General features: G+C 45.3%; 1 protein-coding gene across 6 annotated transcripts in view; it reads right to left on the bottom strand.

Annotated features, from left to right (window-relative positions):
- Positions 1–12275, bottom strand: part of Ubn2 (ubinuclein 2) — a 108516-nt gene extending 96241 nt beyond the window's left edge. For all 6 annotated transcript variants that reach the window (XM_045159943.1, XM_045159946.1, XM_045159944.1 and 3 more), the window contains exons 1-2: positions 11764–12275; positions 2093–2185 (exon numbers count right to left, since the gene is read on the bottom strand). In XM_045159943.1, coding sequence (XP_045015878.1) covers positions 2093–2185; positions 11764–12255 — 585 coding nt within the window. In that variant the 5' untranslated portion in view covers positions 12256–12275. The remainder of the gene's footprint in view (positions 1–2092; positions 2186–11763) is intronic.
- Between the last annotated feature and the right edge of the window lie 7501 nt (positions 12276–19776).

Raw genomic sequence — 19776 nt, 5'->3', positions numbered from 1 at the left:
GGAATTTCAAATGGGAAAGTGTGGGGGTGGGGAGGGAGGAAATTACCATGGGATATATTTTATAATCATGGAAAATGTTAATAAAAATTTAAAAAAAAAAAAAAAGGCCAAACAAGAGCTGGAGAGACGGCTCAACAGTTAAGGTAGGTGCTTATAAAGCCTGATGGCTCAGGTTGAATTCCACAATATCTACCAAAAAAAAAAAAAAAAAAACACAGATGCACAGAGTGGTACATGTATCTGGAGTCAGTTTGTAGGGGCAGAAAGCCCTGGCATACCCAAACACATACACACACACAATTCTCTCTCTCTTTCTCTCTTTAAAAAAAAAAAAGCTAAACAATACAAAACACATTACAATTTAGTGTAAAATTTTTGGTTATTTCTTCTATTAAAATAGCAGCTCATTGGTTTTATTAAACAGCCACAGAATATAAAACCTGAAGGATCTCTGAAAAATCCTGAACCTCTTAGTTCACTAATCTGAAAACTGTGGCTTAAACAATTTGGGCTGGGGAGATGGCTTAGTGGTTAAGACACTTGCCTATGAAGCCTGAGGACCCAGGTTTGATTCTCCATATCCCATGTAAACCAGATGCAAATGGTGGCACATGTATCTGGAGTTCATTTGCAATGGCTAGAGGCCCTGACACGCCCATTCTCACTTGCTCTGTCTGTCCCTCTCTGTCTCTAAAATGAAAATCAGAAAAAAAAATTTTTTTAAAGAATAAAATAACTTCACCCAAAGGATACCATTTGCAGGTAAAGAGTAGCCCAGAACCTGACACAAATTTCATTCTATTTTCTTATTTATCTCTCTCCCCCATTCCTAGTTGCACTGTGAGGATAACAGGAACAGCAGGGGCAGAGTAAACTGATGGCCCATCTCTGTGGGTTGTTTCTCAGTGCTCATAGACTAGGACCAGGAAAGGGACAGTCTTCCTTCTCAACTAAGGTATGTTTCAGCAAAGTGACAAGGATACTTAAATCCATAAAATAATCACAGGGAGGGAAGAAGAATGGAGTCAATTATATTAAAAATTCAAGAAAAATATTAAGCAACTTAACAATTAAAATTATTTTTCATAAATTGTGACACAGAATACAGGATATACATGAATATTTAAGATAAACAGTATAACATTCAAAACAAGTTTCATAGGGGCTGAAGAGATGGCTTAGCAGTTAAGGCACTTGCTTACAAAGCCAAAGGACCCAGGTTCAATTCCCCAGGACACACGTACGCCAGAGGCACAAGGTGCTTATGGACTTTGTTTACAGTGGCTGGAGGCCCTGACACACCCATATTCTCTCGCTTTCTATCTTTCTGCCTCTTTCTCTGTCTCACAAATAAAAATATTTAACCAGGCACAGTGACACATGCCTTTAATCCCAGCCCTTGGGAGGCGGAAGTAGAAGGCTTGCCATGAGTCCGAGATCACCCTGAGACTACAGAGTGAATTCCAGGTCAGCCTGAGCTAGAGGGAGACCCTACCTTGAAAACCCATTAAACAAACAAACATGTTTCATGTACATTGTAAGTATGATCCAAAGGGCCTAGAAAATCGACACCGTCATTCTCTTAAAGATTTAAGAGTCATGGTGGAGCCAGAGCTGGGTGTGGTGGTGGTGCATGCCTTCAATCCCAGCACTCCAGAGGCTGAGGTAGGAGGGCTGCTGCGAGTTTAAAAACAAAAAACAAACCAGCTACACCAAGAGAGCAGCAGTTTTCCCATACCAGTGGAAAGGGAGCAAAGTTAGAACTAGACAGAACTGGATGTGCTGGTCACTATGTGACCATAAATCAAATCACTTAGCCTTGGGCACAAAGCTTCAGTTTCTTCATGTGTCCAAGACGAGGTCACTATTACTCACCTTGGAGTTTTGTTATAAGGACTGGCGATGATATGCATTAAACAAACTGCCTGGACTCCAAGACTATAATAAGTGCTGCCAACTACCACAGCAGTCACCAACTTATCAGGCTGACTATCTAGTAAGCAACTGATATTTATAGGTCCTCCCAACTACCACAGAAAGAAAAATAGGCCAACAGGATAAAATTACCTAGGTCAACACTTATAATACTCACATATTTCATTTCAAACTTCCTAGCCAACATTTCCACTTCTTGTCTCTCCTGATGCTCATCATTAAATGGGTCTTCTGTATGAACAAGCTTCTTCTGGTTCAAAGTGAATGGGAAAAAAAAAAAGAAGGATTAGTATCACTTCTACTACACCGCTACATATATATTAATCATATCAAATATGTGGACATATATATTCCTTTTCTTTTTTGAGGTAGGGTCTCACTCTAGCCCAGGCTGACCTGGAATTCACTCTGTAGTCTCAGGCTGGCCTTGAACTCACAAGGCTCTTTCTACCTCTGCCTCCTGAGTGCAGGGTTTAAAGACGTGCCTGACCATGGCTCTTACATATATTGGGCTGGAGGGATGGCTTAACGGTTAGGTGTTTTCATGCAAAGCCAAAGGACCCAGGTTCCATTCCCCAGGACCCACGTTAGCCAAGATGCACAAGCAGGCGCATGTGTCTGGAGTTTGTTTACAGTAGCTGGAAGCCCTGGTGCCCCCATTCTCTCTTTTTCTCTCTCCCTCCCTCTTTCTCTGATATATGAAAAGGAAAAGAAATACCATATATATACACACACACACATATACATGAATAAATAAATATGAGACAGCGCTCACTGTAGCCCAGCCTAATCTTAAAGTCGCAACAATCCTCCTACCTTAGTCTCTCAAATGCTGGGATTAAAGGCATGAACCACTACACCGATACTTGCATTGTATTTCAGTAAAATTGACTATAATTGTATTCAATAACATATCAAATAGGTACAATAATATTACATAGTCTATAATTACTTCGATTGTGTAATTTTAAGAGTTGAATTTAATAAATGAGGGTCAATTTTTGTCCAATATTAATATATCAGAAGCATTCAAAGTAATTTAGCTGGGTGTGGTGGTGCACACCTTTAATCCCAGCACTCAGGAGGCACAGGTAGGAGGATCACTGTGAGTTCAAGGCCACTCTAACACTACATGATGAATTCCAGATCAGTTTGGGCTAGATTGAGAGCCTACCTCAAAAAAAAAAAAAAAAAATTCCATAAAATGCTAGTTCATAGAAAGAAAATATTTCCAGTTTCAAAAGACTTATAAACAACACACAGGTTTTCAGTGGCCAGGTCTTCAACAATTCAAATTGACTCCATTTGCAAAAGAATCATATGAGCACCTCACACAGAATAACAAAGAACCTGACCCCTAAACATTAGATAACCATGAAGACATGGATAACTGTAGTTTGGTATCAGCTCCAACAAAGACAACTGCTTTAGTCAAGAAATGCGCCAAAAGGTCTCCATATATTGCTAATTATAATCACCCGGCCTGCAAGCTATCACTAGAGCACCTGCAACTGCCCTTGCTTTCTGAAGAGAACCAGAACCAATGACTATCTCCTAGCACTGGCTTCCCAGTCAGAGAACAGACAAAACTAGAAATGTGAAATAACTGCAGACAGACACTGCCATGAACAGGGAGAGTGAAATGTTGTGGGTGCACATCCCAACACTCTACATTGTAGCCCAGGCGTAGCAGGAATTCACTATGTAGTCTCAGGATAGTTTTGAACTCACAGTGATCCTCCTACCTCAGTCTCCTGAGTGTTGGGATTAAAGGTGTGCATCGCCACACCTGGATTTGTTTTGATTTTTTTGTATAGTGAAAACCATATATATAATGTTTACATTTTGGCACATAGATGGTAAATGTGGGGTCCTAGCTCACTGTATGTGTGTCCGCATGTACATTTGAAACTCTCCCCCCAGGTAGAATCTCACACTAGCCCAGGGTGACCTGGACTTCCCGCTGTAATTCCAGACTGGCCTGAAATTTGCAGAGATCCTCCTCCCTCTGCCTTTCAAGTACTGGGATTAAAGGTGTGCATCACCACACCCAGCTGAAAAAAAAAATATTTCATTTAATTAAACTGGGCGTGGTGGTGCACGCCTTTAATCCCAGCACTTGTGAGGCAGAGGAAAGAGGATTGCCATGAGTTCAAGGCCACCCTGAGACTATATAGTGAGTTCCAGGTCAGCCTGGGCTAGAGCAAGACCTTATCTTGAAACACAAAAAATAAAAACAAAACCAATTTTTTTGTTGTTGCTGCTGGAAAGATGGCTTAGTGGTTGAGGTACTTGCCTGCAAAGCCTAGGGACCCAGTCTTGATTCCCCCCAGGACCCATGTGAGCCAGATGCACTTGGTGGTACATTCATCTGAAGTTTGTTTGCAGTGGCTAGGGCCCTGTCATGCCCATCCATCATTCTCTCTCTTTCAAATAAATAAGTAATATTTTATGTGGGGAGGGGGGTGAGACAGAGCCTCCTACCACTGCAGACTAACTCCAGATGCATGTGCCACTTGTGCATCTGTCTTTACATGGGTACTGGAGAACTGAACTTAGGCCAGCAGGCTACGCAAGCAAGTACCTTTAACTACAAAGCCATCTCCTCAGACCTTAAAATACTATTTTTAATGACTCTGAAATTAAGTGTTTTGAAGGATAGAATGTGTAGTGTGTGTGTGTGTGTGTGTGTGCATGCACACTGCACAAACCCCACAGGCATACTTTCAGAATCCAGAGGAGCCTTATTTCCTTGAGCTAGCACCTCACTGAACTGTCAGTTTTTCAGTCTGATCAAGGAGCCTCCTCCTATCTCTGCCCTCCTTAGAGTTTAGATTACAGGCATGTATGGCTTTTTATGTTTTTTGGGGGGGATCAAACTCAGTTCCTTTAATCTCAGCCCTTAGAAGACAAGAGGTAAGAAGACTGCTGTGAGTTCAAGGCCACCCTGAGACTATATAATGAATTCCAGGTCAGCCTGGGCAATTATGAGAACCTATCTTGGGGAAAAAAAAAATTCTACAAAGTATAACTGACTTCCTTTTTTAAAAAAAAATTAATTAATTTATGAGACAGTCAGAGAGAAAGGACAGATAATGGGTGTACCAGGGCCTTTATCCACTACAAATGAACTCCAGATGCATGTGCCACCTTGTGTATCTGGCTAATGTAGGTCTTGGGGAATCTAGGTCCTTTGGGTTTGCAGGCAAGCACCTTAATGTCTAAGTCATCCCTCCGGCCCATGACTTCCTTTTTTAATACAAACTCAGGAAGATTCATTTTAAGTTTTCCTCCTCCAGTGGAAGAAAATCTGAAAATTCCAAGCTACCCACATACAAAATTTATGCAATAATTTTGTCCTCTGATCCTTAACTCAATCATATCATTTTTGGATTTTTCACTCATCAAACAGATGCAGTATGACAGCAGTGAAATACCACAGAATTCAATTAACAGTACAGTTACATTAACACCCTAACCACTTTTTTCTTTGCTGTACAAATTTAATTATGTTCTCAAATAATGCTGTGGTTAACTGATTTTCTAGTTTACTAACAATTAAAATTTTTCTTGTGTATCTATCACTGCCAAAACTTATCTCTAAAATGTATTATCATCCTTTACCCAGAAATGGTAACACAGAGAAATTCAGGCAACGGTCCACCTAACCTGAATCTTCACGACCCCAAAGTGTTTGTTGTTGCTGCTGCTGCTGTTGTTTTTTGAGGTAGGATCTTGCTCTAGCCCAGGCTGACCTGGAATTCACTATGTGGTCTCAGGGTGGCCTTGAACTCACAGCGATCCTCCTACCTCTGCCTTCCATGTGCTGGGATTAAAGGCATGAGCCATCATGCCCGGCCAAAATGTTTAGTTTAATATTACTCCCTCATAAAGTATGGAAAAATTCTCACTGTATTTCAGTTAATTGGGGTTGCACTCTTTATTAAGCATATATGAAGGGGGCTGGTTAAACACACTCCAGTGTTCACAGTAATAGTTTCTTGTTTTTGTTTCATTTTTATTTATTTTTATTTATCTGAGAGCCACAGACAGAGAGAGAAAGAGGCAGAGAGAGAGAATGGGCGTGCCAGAGCCTCCAGCCACTGCAAACAAACTCCAGACACATGCACCAGCCACCTTGTGCCTCTGGCTTATGTGGGTCCTGGGGAATCGAGCCATGAACCGAGGTCTTTAGACTTCACAGGCAAGCGTTTAACTGCTAAGCCACCTTTCCAGCCCTTATTATTATTATTATTATTATTTTTGGTTTTTTGAGGTAGGGTCTCACTCTGGTCCAGGCTGACCTGGAATTAACTCTGTAGTCTCAGGGTGGCCTTGAACTCACGGCGATCCTCCTTCCTCTGCCTCCCGAGTGCTGGGATTAAAGGCGTGCGACACCACGCCCGGCTCTTATTTTGGTTTTTTTGAGGTACGGTTTCACTCTAGCCCAGGCTGACCTGGAATTCATTACATAATCTCAGGTTGGCCTCGAACTCACAGAAACTCTCCTACCTTGGCTTCCCAAGCAGTCCTAGTGTGTGTGTATGGGTGGGGGGGTTGGTTTTTCAAGGTATGGTCCTACCTCTACCTCCCAAGTGTTGGGATTAAAGGCATGTGCCACCATGTACCTGATCACAATAATACTTCTTGTTTGTTTATATTTCATTTTGTTGCCCAAGGTTGAGTCTCACTCTAGCTCAGGCTAACCTGGAATTAACTGTGTAGTCTAAAGGTGGCTTTGAACTCACGGTGATCCTCTTCTCTCTGCCTCCCTATTGTTGAGATTAAAGGTGTGCACTACCACACCTGGCCACAGTAATACTTTTTTTTTTTTTTTTTTTTGGTTTTTCAAGGTAGGGCCTCACTGTAGCCCAGGTGACCTGGAATTCACTATGGAGTCTCAGGGTGGCCTCGAACTCACAGCAATCCGCCTACCTCTACCTCCCAAGTCCTGGGATTAAAGGTGTGCGCCACCGCATCCTGTTTACAGTAATACTTTTTAACAGCTACACATCTAACTTTGGGATGTGGTGTTACAATCTTTTTTTATTTACTGGAACATTCCTGGCTTACGTGGGTGGCTTGGGAATTGAACCCAAGCCAGCAAGCTTTGCAAACAAGCACCATTAACCACCAAGCTATCTTCCCAGATCCTGGCGCTACAATCTTGTTCAATGATAAATAGCTCAAGATATCTTTTATTCCCCTCTTTTACTCAACCTGCTACATGGTACACTGTTCAATTACAATATTGAATTAATTTAACTTATTTTTAAAATATTGTAACATCTCTAAAATAAATCAGTAAAAGGCCTGGTGGTGCAGGCTGTTATCCCTGCTACTGGAGAAGGTGAGACAGGGGAGGAAGACCTAGTTCAAAGCCAGTCTGGGCTACAAAGTGAGTTCAAGACTGGACTGAGTAGCTTAAAAGACCCTGTTTCAAAAAGGGGAAGAGGCTGGGGATATGGGTCAGTCAATAGAGTAGTGCTTGCTGGGCAAAAATGAGGACACAAGTTCAGATGGTCAGCACTCATGTCACTGCCAGGAGTACTTAGTTGTACATGTCTATAATCCCAGCACTTGGGAGACAGAGAGGTGGATCCCCAGGGCAAGCTGGCTAGCTAGACTAGCCAAATCGGCTAGCTCTGGATTCACTTATATCCCCTTTCCCAGTACACAGGGTAGAGAGCCGACAGAAACACTTCCGCATCCACCTCTGGCCTCTACATGCACACATATGCAAGTACATGCCCCAGGTGCCCACACACATATTCAGAAAAGTGGAGAGGAGGGAGCTGGGGCAGCAGCTCAGTGTCAGTGGTAGAGTGTTTGCCTGACATGTATGAGGTCCTGGGTTTGATCCAGCATGGGAGAAAAGGAAAGAAAACACTTCACCAAGGAGAAATCTGGGGATTCACCATTTAATTCTCATGTTCACATTTTGCTTTCTAGTTGGTCTCTCTTCCAGGCTTCATGAAACCATGTTTTTCTTTTTTATTTTTTTGGTTTTTCGAGGTAGGGTCTCACTCTGGTCCAGGCTGACCCGGAATTAACTCTGTCATCTCAGGGTGACCTTGAACTCATGGCAATCCTCCTACCTCTGCCTCCTGAGTGCTGGGATTAAAGGCGTGCGCCACCACGCCCGGCTCACAGTTTTTCTTATATCGGTATTAGCTACAGTTTCTTAGGTAATAATTATATTAACTGGGAGTAACTGCAAGAAAACCTGGCAAATTTTTGCTAAAACTGTACACTGCATAAAACAGAGCAAAATTTTTGTGGAATATGACAAAAAAATGGTTAAATAGACAGTGGGAAAATTGGATAAGCAACTCCTAAAGTGATAGTACGTATGGAGTAAACACAAAAATTAAGTCGAGTTATTATCCCTCTTTCTTCTAGAACATAAAAGTTCAGTCAACCTCCATGCAAGGCTTTAGTCAATAACAGGGCACACCTACAATAGACCATACAGCCTGCAGTAGCTTATACCAACCAGGATACTATAGGTACATTCTACAATGTTTGCACAATGACACACTGCCTAACAACCTATTTCTCAGAGCGGATTTTGTCATGAAGCACCAAATGACTATGCAATAGTTCTTGTTACCAAGTTAGCAAAGTTAGGGTGTCACAATGGACTCCACAGGAGTGCTTTGCAATCTGTCTTCTACATACAAAGAGGCCATGGTATCCATGACCTCACAGTGGCTGATGCTACTTACACAAGGCCTGTTTAACAGGAGGGATAAAAAACGATGACATCAAAATAGAAGACAGAGCAGGATGTGGTGGCACACACCTTTAAACCCAGCACTTGGGAGGCAGAGATAAAGAGGATCACTGTGAGTTCAAGACCAGCCTGAGACTACATAGTAAATTCTAGGTCAGCAACAAAAAAAAGTAACTAGTTGTAAAGGGATTCAGTAGAGGTGGGAACTCAAGAGGGAGAAGAGGGTAGTGGAAAGGGCCTATGAACATGGTATACTGTCTATATGTATGGAGGCTGTGAATAAAAAGGTTCTTTTAGCCAGGTGTGGTGGCACATACTTTAATCCCAGCACTAGGGAGGCTGAGGTAGGAGTATCACTGTGAGTTCCAGGTCACCCTGCGACTAGAGAGTGAATTCCTGGTCAGCCTGAGCTAGAGGGAGACCCTAACTAGAGGGGGGGGGGGAATTAAAGTCTCATTTTAACTGCTGGTTTTATATTTATAATTAAATTGAAAATTAAAACATAAAAAACCTTCAGGGTTGGAGAGATGGCTCACTGGTTAAGGCGCTTCCCCACAAAGCCTAAGGACTGGGGTTCAGTTCCCCAGCACCCACATTAAGCAAGATGCACAAGGTGATGTATGTGTCTGGAGTTCATTTACAGTGGCTAGAGGCCCTGGTGCACCCATTCTCTCTCTCTCTTAAACAAATTTTTAAAAATTAATAATAATGATGATAATAATAAAGCTCCCAGCCAGGTGTGGTGGCACACACCTTTAATCCCAGCACTCTGGAGGCAGCTATGAGATAGATCCTGGTTATACTGGGACTACAGGTCAGCCTGAGCTAGAATGAGACCCTCTACTTGGGGGGGGGGGGGGAGACGGACACTAACTCTCCTGTTTTATAATTAAAATGCCTATCTTGTAATTTATTATAGCATGAACATTACTGCATAAAGGAGGGTAGTAATAATAGAGGTCTATTTTTATTAGTACTAACTTCATTTCTTCAGCATCCTCTAAATTTAAAGTATGTGAGTTAATTGTAAGATATTTTCCTAAGCATTGGTACTACAATAGAAAAAAAAAAGTCCTGATAAAATTAGGTACAGCCATTCTGTATTGGCCTAATTTGTAAGAAGATTATAGCTCAAATTCTGAGGATTCAATCAAATAATGCATGTATACTACTGATAACTGCATCCAACATACAGTTAGAACTCAGCATGTATTAGCCAGTATCATGCATTTTTGCCCAAAGATGTTTCCGGGTATTTACTTATTTATTTTTGGTTTTTCAAGGTACGGTCTTGCTCTAGCCCAGGCTGACCTGGAATTCACAATGTGGTCTCAGGGTGGCCTCAAACTCAAGGTGATCCTCTGCATCCTGAGTACTGGGATTAAGGGCATGTGCTACCGTGCCTGGCTATTTTTATTTACTTATTTATTTGGGGGGGGGGGGTTGAGGTAGGGTCTCGCTCTAGCTCAGACAGGCCTGTAATTCACTATGTAGTCTCAGGCTGGCCTCAAACTCACACTGAACCTCCTACCTCGGCCTCCCAAGTGCTGGGATCAAAGAGCGGCGCCACTATGCCCTGCTGTTATTTGTGTGACACAGCCTCACTATGTAGCCTAGGCTGGCCCTGAACTCGCCATCCTCCTGCTTCAGCCTCCAGGGTGCTAGGATTAGGGATGTGCACTACCATACTCAGCTACATAGTATTTTTGATGAACATTACAAAAACTGCACACCTACTGAGATTAGCAGGTCAAATACAATTTTGAAAAATGTTCCAATCCAATAGGGAAAAAAAATGGCATTGGACTTACAGAGGGCCCTAAAGTGAGTCTGCAGGACAAAATGTTACATGAAAGTGACTAAAACAGTCTCTTAACACCTAATTCATTTTGTTTGAAATCATTTAGTAACGACTTGACCATACAATACTTGTAACTAGTCATCAAAAGATTAGCTAGCTACAAAGTGACCCGTATCTGGCAACACTGTTCAATGTGATCCTTTTTGCCTCTGGAGTCATTCACCTCCCAACAATGATAGTTTAGGATGAAACCAACATAAGTGACTTCTGGAATCCATTAGACCTGCTCCAAAGAACAGCCTAATTAACAAGAGGATGACCTATCCTCTGCTCTTTCTCTCCTTCCCTCTCCTATTTCCATTACTAACTCACTTCTAAAGATCAACAACCCACAACAATAAAAATTACCATCACCGACAAACCAATGTCCTAATCCCCATTGTTCACCAGACCCATCAAAGGGAATACCTACGTATTTTCAGAAGTTTTTAAAAATTCAAAGCCAACATTTCACTATCATTCTCCAAAAATTACAATGCCTCCCACTCAAACTAATGGTCCCCACTCAAATAATGTAACTGGACAGGCACGGAATAAAACAGGAGAAATTCCTTGCCATTTAAAATCAATACGTATAAACTACACAGAGAAACAGCTCAAAATATTTGCCAATACCAGCACCAAGAGTAATCACATAGCCACTTCTCCTTTCCTTACACGGAATCCTTGATTTCTGCAGATGTTTTAATTTACTGTTAAATCCCCTTCAAGAAGGGGGGGGGGAGAACCACCACCCGCTAGCAAACCCATTTCAGCAGCCTTGGCGCCCTGTATGGTTAGGGATGAGGATGGAGACAAGGATGACACCAGAGGGTGGTGGTGGGGGGGTCCCCAAGGTTTTCCCTTCCTTTCTACCGGAAGGACAGCTGAAGCTGCACAAGCAGCATCCAGCCAGCCGGCTCACGGGGGCCTCCAGATTGACAGTGGAGACCGGAGAGGACGAGGGTTGGGGAGTGGGAGGTATGGGGGGGGGGAAGCTGGGGTTTCTGAGGGCGCCCAGCAAACAGGCTGGGCGCGGGATGGAGGGAGAAGAGCCACGGCCGCACCGGGGGGAGACCGAGCTGCACAGCGCACCCACCCGCCCATCCATCCACCCCCAAAGCCCTGCCCTGCACTCCACCCCCGGGGCGGCCGGGACGCGTCGGAAGGTGCAAACCAACTACGGGAGGCGGCGCGTCCGGAGGCTCCCGGGGTCTGGGGCGGGCGGGCAGGAGGGAGGGATCCTCTGTACCCGTTGTTCTCCGCACAGCAGCAGCTCCGGATAACTGAACTCCACGCAGCTCTCGTCCGTGGGGTCCTTGAGCACCAGCTCCAGGCGCACCGTCTCCTTGGGCGGTCGCGGCGGCGGCGGCGGCGGCTCGGTGCGGGCAGCCGAGTCCCGCGGCGGGGGCAGCGGCTGCAGGGGCAGATGCGGGAGCGGCAGCGTCGTGGTGGTGGTGGTGATGGTGCTGGTGGTGGTTGTGGTCGGCGGCGGCGGCGGCGGCGGCGGCGGCGGCGGCTCGGGCCGCGGGGGCTCGCGCTGCAGCGACATGGGCGGCTCGGCGCGGCTGACCTCGCGCTGGGGGAGAGGCTTCTCCCGCGGGGCGGGCGGCTCCGCCCGAGCCGGCTCCAGCCGGGGGGGCTCGCGGGGGTACTCCGGCTCGCGCTCGGCGCCCGGGAACTCGGCCTCGCGACGCCTCACCGGTGACAAGCTGATGAACGCTACTCGGCGCGGCTCCGCCATCCCCACTGTTCTGGCCCGCGGCTCTCGCCCGAGCCGGCGCTCCTTTCTACGCCGCGCTGCCCGTCGGTCCGCCCTCCCTCGTGCTCTCCGTCGCTTTTCTGGCCTCCACCGCCCTCAGCCGTCTCCGCCGACGCCACCGTGAGTGCGGTGGTCCGTGTCCCCTCGCCCGCTACGACGTTCTCATGGGCTCCACGGCCATCGCCAGGGTCGCCGCGGCCGCCATGTTGGATCCCCCACATAAATAGAAGCAGGCCGCGGAGCGGGCGCATGCGCACGGGCCGCACGCTCGCGTCCACAGTCGTGGCTGTTGCTCAGTTTTCCTCCCAACAGTCTGGAGTCCAGACAGGCCGGCGGAAGTGACGTCGCGCAGAGGGCTGTTTCCCTGGAAACGGGGACGCTGTCTGCGCCTTTCCTGAGAGGGAGGGGGTGGGGTGTGTGTGTGTGTGGGGGGGTTGTTCCCGAGTAATTTCCTATCCTCACCCGGAAACCGAGGCGCGCTCGCAACTCTCCCGCGGGGCTGAGCGCCGCGATGTGCCCGCCACCGACCTCGTCATGGCGCCGGGTGCCGCCCGCCGGACGTCTGCGCCGGGAGGAGGGGTTGTCAGCTGAGTGCTCGGGGAGGAGGGAGAGAGCCCCCCGAGCAGGCCCCTATGTTCCCCGAGATACCAAGTGTGAGGGGGGGAGAAGAGGAGCCGGACTTGTCCAGGGGATTCTGTCCCCACCGCGCCACGCTCGCCTCTCTTCTTCTTCGGCGGGCGCCGTCGCTGGGATTTGAACCCGCCAACGCCGCCGTCGTAGGGTCGCTCTTCAAGCCCGGACCGGTGCAACCAGCACCCTGCCTCCTCTCGGCGTGTTAGTTCTTAGGGGACACGTCGGGAAGACTGCTAAGTCACCCATCCCAGGGTGCCCACGGTGGATTACGCCTCCTTGGGGGCACCTGTGGAAAACTAACTGGAATTCAGGTTTTAAAGGATGAGAGTTCCTAACCCTTCTAATCTATCCAATACAAAGTGAATTTGCGGTCTCCTCGCTTTCCACATCCTCAAGGAAACCGAAGCCTGTTAATTGTATTAACCAGATGAGCTGTTGAAGCTGAGTCACAGCGACGTCGTATGCATGCGGATAGTTGCTGTCTCCTGCACCTTTCTTAGTGTTGCAAAGTTGATTTCGAAGGTCCTTCCTGGCCAGAAAATACTATGTTTCCCCTTTCTCACCATGTTTTATCTCCATCGTTTTCACTGCGACATATTCTTCAGGGCTGGATGAAGTTTTTCAACTTTTAGTATAGTCCATGTTTCTTTTGACACATTAGTAGTGATTTTTTTTTTTTTTTCGAGGTAGGGTCTCACTCTAGCCCAGGCTGACCTGGAATTCACTATGGAGTCTCAGGGTGGCCTCGAACTCATGGGAATCCTCCTACCTCTGCCTCCCAAGTGCTGGGATTAAAGGCGTGCGCCACCACTCCCGACTAGTAGTCAATTTAAAGTTTGTCTTTGTTTTTCCGAAGTAGGGTGCTGGGATTAAAGGTGTGCTCCACCACGCCTGGCTTTTTTGTTTGTTTGTTTGTTTGTTTCAAGGTAGGGTCTCTCTCTAGCCCAGGCTGACCTAGAATTCACAATGTAGTCCCAAGCTGGCCTCAAACTCACAGCGATCATCCTATCTCCAATAAGCTTAAAGGAGTACACCACCACGCCCTCCCCAACTTTTTAAAAAATATTTTTATTTAATTATTTATTTATTTGAGAGAGACAGAAGAAGAGGCAGAGAGAAAGAGAATGAGCACAGCAGGCCTCCAGCCACTGCTTACGTGGATCCTGGTCAACAGAACGGGGGTCTTTAGGCTTCACAGGCAAACGCCTTAACTGCTAAAAACCATTTCCCCGACCCAACTTTTTTTTTGAGATTAGTTTATAGCATTTTGATTAATAGTAGACAGATATACTAGTAACATCCTTTCCCCCCAAACATTATTTTCCCTGAAACTCAATTGAAAATTTTGAGGTCTCAATCAGAAAAAAAGATACTCATGAATTTAATTACATATGCCCCAAGGAGTTGTGATCATGTAAAATCAGGCTGTACAATGTTCCAATGACGCCTGTCCCACAAAGACTCTAGGAATTGTAATGAATGGAATCACTCCCTGCCCTCCCCATCCCACCAGCAACCCTAGATCAGAATTAGCATGATGCACCAGCATGTGCCACCGCACCTGGTATTTTCTTAAATTCTGTTCTGTTCTACTCTTTTTTTTTTTTTTTTTGGAAGTAGGGTCTCACCCTAGCTCAGGCTGACCTGGAATTAACTATGTAGTCTCAAGGTGGCCTCGAACACATGGTGATCCTCCTACCTCTTCCTTCTTTTTTTAAAATTTTTAAATTTTTATTTATTTATTTGAGAGCAACAGACAGAATGGGCGCGGCAGGGCCTACAAGCCACTGCAAACGAACTCCAGACGCATGCGACCCCTTGTGCATCTGGCTAACGTGGATCCTGGGGAATCAAGCCTCGAACCCAGGTTCTTAGGCTTCACAGGCAAGCGCTTAACCGCTAAGCCATCCTACCTCTGCCTTCTAAGTGCTGGGATTAAAGGCGTGCACCACCATGCCGGCGTTTTTTTGTTTGTTTGGTTTTGTTTTTTAATGTGGCCCTCTTGATTGCAACTCTGAATTTGAATAAAGGTGCAGTTAGAGCCTGAACAGGTGGGGGAAAGTGGTTTTGCTAGGAAGGAGGGGTAGAGAACATATATCTATGTAGTTCTGTGAGAATTTGAAAAATCAGACCTACATTTTTGTTGAGGGGAAGGGCCCTCAGAGGCAGGGAAGAGGGCCAAGTCGATTCCTAGTGGGCACAAAGCCCAGTTGTCTTTCCCACCTCTTACCAGTACGGCTACACCTCTGAAGAGACTGACTCACTTTTCCTAGCAGCCATTAATTGCCTTGGGCTCTTCAGGGAGGGGTGGGGCCTCATGAGCCTTCCTCCATCCTTGGGAGAATGTTGACTGGACTGGCCCTCTCTTGTGCAGGTAACCACAGCTGCTGTGAGTTCATGAGGGCAATGACCAGGTCATGTCCAGACAACAGTATTCCCAAGGTCTCCTCCCTGTCCTGCACAAGCACTTTTATTTTTGGTGTAGACAAAAACTGGAATAGCAAGGTTGGAGAGATGGCTCAGTGATTAAAGTGCTTACCTGAAAAGACTAAGGACCTGAATTTGATCCCCCAGTACCCACGTAAAGCCAGATGCACAAGATGGTGCATGTGTCTGGAGTTTGTTTGCAGTGGCTAGAGGCCCTGGTGCACCCATTCTCTCTCTCTTTCCCTATTTCTCTCACTCTCTCAAATAAATAAATATTTTAAAAAACTGGAATAAGCTGGGTGTGGTGGTACATGCCTTTAATCCCAGCACTGGGGAGGCAGAGGTAGGAGGATCACTGTGAGTTTAAGGCCAGTCTGGAACTACATAGTGAATTCCAGGTCAGCCTGGGTTTGAGCGAGACCCTACCTGCATATGACAGTTCAGCAGTATCTGTTAAAAATCACAAATGTACATATCCTCTTTTTATTTATTTTGGTTTTTTTTGAGGTAGGATCTCACTCTGGCACAGGCTGACCTGGAATTCACTATGTAGTCCTAGGGTGGCCTCAAACTCATGGTGATCCTCCTACCTCTGCCTCTCAAGTGATGATATTAAAGGTGTGTACCACTATGCCCGGCTTAGATCTATATCTTGAAGTGTGCCCCCTATGTTTTCCAGTTTGATTTCCCAGGACCCACATAAGCCAGATGCACAAAGGGGGCGCATGTGTCTGGACTTCATTTGAAGTGGCTGGAGGCCCTGGCACACCCATTCTCTTTCTCTCTGCCTCCTCTCTCTTCGCTTGCTCACTCACAAATAAATAAATAAATAAAATAAAGGCATGAGTTTCAGACTTCATGTTAGGGTATTTGATCCATTTGGAATAGATTTTTGTGCAGCATGAGAGATAGTGATCTAGTCTCATTCTTCTACATGTGGATATCTAATTTTATTTTCCTAGCACCATTTGGTATTTTATTTATTTGAGACAGAAAGAGGCAGATAGAGAAAAAGAGAGAGAATGGGTATGCCAGGACATCAGCCATTGCAACAAACTCCAGATGCATGTGCCAATTTGTGCAACTGGCTTACATGGGTACATGGGAATGGAAACTGAGTCCTTAGGCTTTGCAAGCAAGCACCTTAACTGTTTAGCCATCTCTCTAGCCCCAGCACAGGGCTAGAGAGATGGGTTAGTGGTCAAGGTACTTACTTGCCTTCAAAGCCTAAGGACCCAGGTTCAATTCCCCATATGCATGTAAGCCAGATGCACCAGGTGGCTCATGTGTCTAGAGTTTGTTTGAGTGGCTGAAGGCCCTAGTGCACCCATTCTATCTCACTTTTTTCTTTCCTATCTATCTCTCGCTAATCAAAAAATAAAACAGAATAAAATAAGGCTGTGGAAATGGCTTAGTGGTTAAGGCATTTGTCTGTGAAGCCTAAGGACCCCAGTTCGATTCCCCAGGGCCCACATAAGCCAAATGCACAAAGGGGGCACATGTGTCTGGACTTCATTTGCAGTGGCTGGAGGCCCTGGCACGCCCATTCTCTTTTTCTCTCTTCCTCTTCTCTCTCTCTCTCTTCGCTCGCTCACTCGCAAATAAATAAATAAAATAAAGGCATGAGCCTGCCTAAAATATATTTACATGTATATAATATAAAAAAATTAAAAGAGGCCATTGAGACATAAACAGATGCCTACTCCCTTTAACTAGGGTACCACAACAGACAAAGGTACAATTCCTCCAAAGTTCAATTTGTTAAACCAGTAAGTTGAGTGGGATTTCTTACAGAGCATAGGCAATGGGTTATTTATAGAGGTGTGAGTGATCCCAAAGCAGCCACATCACCAGAAATCTCACCCTAGCACGGACAGTGAGCTCCTCACAGCTGCCTAGGTTGACTTGACCTTCCACAAGTCATATACTCTAGCATCTCTGTTAACCACAAGGCCATGCGCATGTGGAGCAGAATTACAAGTGCGTTAAGGTGCGTGAGGAAACAGCTAGGGTCCCTGGTAAGGGAACATCGGCAGGCTTAATCTTTTTTTTTAAAAAATGTATTTTTTTTATTTGTGTGTGGGTATGTGTATATCTGTGCACCCGGGTCTCTTGTCACTGAGAGAATGACAGATGCTTATGGCACTTTTTTGGCATTTGGCTTTATGTGGATGCTGGGGAACTGAACATAGGCTGGCAAGCTTTACATGCAAGTGCCATCTTCCCAGCCCTATAGGCTAAATCTCGAGACTCTTGTAAGGAATTATACCTTCTCTGATAGTGGTAATTGTTGCTATGCTTGACATACTTTTTTCTCCAGTGAGTAATTTCTGCAGATTTGTCAAAAATCAAGTGGCGGCCAGGCGCAGTGGCTCACACCTTTAATCCCAGCACTCGGGAGGCAGAGGTAAGAGGATCGCCATGAGTTCGAGGCCACCATGAGACTATATAGTAAATTCCAGGTCAGCCTGGGCTAGAGTGAGACCCTATCTTGAAAAAGAAAAAAAACAAAACAAACAAACAAAAAAAAAAACCCAAGTGGCCGAAGTTGTGCAGGTTCATAGGTTTATACCTGGATCTACTGTTCTGTTGATCTGCCTCTCATAGTTGTGGTGATACCACAACCTTTATTTATCTGTTCACAATTACTTTGGCTAGCCAAGGTCTATTGCACTTCTACTTCTCTCTCTCTCTCTCTCTCTTTTGGTTTTTCAAGGAAGGCTCTCGCTGTAGCTCAGGCTAGCCTGAAATTCACTATGTAGTCTCAGGCTGGCCTCAAACTCACGGTGATCCTCTTACCTCTGCCTCCAGGGTGTTGGGATTAAAGGCATGCGCTACCATGCCTGGCTGTGTCGCTTCCACTTTTAAACTCACCAATTTCAGAGTTTATTAAGTTTTCTTTGTGGCTGGGTGTAGTGGCACATGCTTTTAATGCCAGTATTCGGGAGGTAGAGGTAGGAGGATCGCTGTGACTTTGAGGCCACCCTGAGACTACACAGTGAATTCCAGGTCAGCCTGGGCTAGAGTGAGATCCTACCTCAAAAAACCAATCAGCAACAACAAAAACCAAAATAAAAATGTTATTTTCCTTTGTGGAGCCTTTATGCTTATTTAAATTGTGTTTTTAAATTTTTTATCTATTTGCGTATGTGTGTGTATATGCTATCGTGCGCGTGTGCCATGGCACATGTGAAGGTCAGAAGAGTTGTCTGGGCTCCATCTTTTTTAAGACCAGTGTCTCTTGCCACTGCAAACAAGTCTGCCCTACAAGTGGCTTTATGTGGGTAATGGGGAATTGAACTTGGGCAGGCAAGCTTTGTAAGCAAGTGCCTTTAGCTACTGAGCCATCTCCTTAGCCCCTCAATGGTGGTTTTTTTTTTTTTTTTCTTCGAGGTAGGGTCTCATGCTGACCTGGAATTCACTATGTAGTCTCAGGGTGGCCTTGAACTCACGGCAATCCTCGTACCTCTGCCTCCCGAGTGCTAGGATTAAAGGTATGTGCCACCATGCCCGGCTTTCAATGGTGTTTTTGATTTTCTTTTTCAACATAAGGTCTCACTATAACTCAGAATGACCTGGAACTTGCTGTCATCCCAGGCTGGCCTCCAACTCACAGTGATCCTCCTACCTTCCAAGTACTGGGTTTAAGGCTTATGTCACCATGCCCAACACATGGTTTTATAACTTCTTTTATTGGTTGCTTTACTCTTTATTTTCATTTTTCTTGATTTTTTTTTCAGATTTTGACATTTTCACACATGTACATAATACATTTTGACTTTATTCCCAGTTTTCCTCTTATCCTTCTCCCCTTCCCATTAACACCTTTCTTTCCTATTAATCCCCATCTTAAAAACTTGTTTTTATTATTTTTATATATTATTTGCAAGGAGAGAGAGAAAAAGAGTGGGCACCCCAGGGCCTCTTACTACTGCAAACAAACTTGAGAAGTAGGCATATCGCCAGAGTGGTGGCTCACACCTTTAGTCCCAGCATTCAGAAGTATGCACCACTTTATGCATCTGGCTTTACACAAATATTGGGGAATCAAACCCAGGCCATTAGGCTTTGCAAGCAAGCACCTTTAGCCACTGAGCTATCACTCCAGTCCTATCTTTTTAAAAAATATTTATTTGAGAGAGAGAATGGGCATGTCATGGCCTCCTGTTACTGCAAACACAAACTCCAGATACATGGGGCTACTTTGTTTTTGTTTTGTTTTGTTTTGTTTTAAGGTAGAGTTTCAGTCTAGTCCAAGGTTACTATGTAGTCTCAGGATTGCCTTGAACTCACAGTGATCCTCCTACCTCTGCCTCACAAATGCTAGGATTAAAGGCGTGTGCCACCACGCCCTGCTACATGGGCCACTTTGTACAGCTTGCTTTATGTGGGTACTGAGGAGTTGAACACAGGCCATCAGGCTTTGTAAACAAGTGCCTTTAA

The sequence above is a fragment of the Jaculus jaculus genome, chromosome 10 (assembly GCF_020740685.1).
Source record: "Jaculus jaculus isolate mJacJac1 chromosome 10, mJacJac1.mat.Y.cur, whole genome shotgun sequence".
Lineage (NCBI taxonomy): Eukaryota > Metazoa > Chordata > Mammalia > Rodentia > Dipodidae > Jaculus > Jaculus jaculus.
The sequence above is the reverse complement of the archived record's forward strand: the minus strand, read 5'-3'. Positions and strand labels throughout refer to the sequence as shown.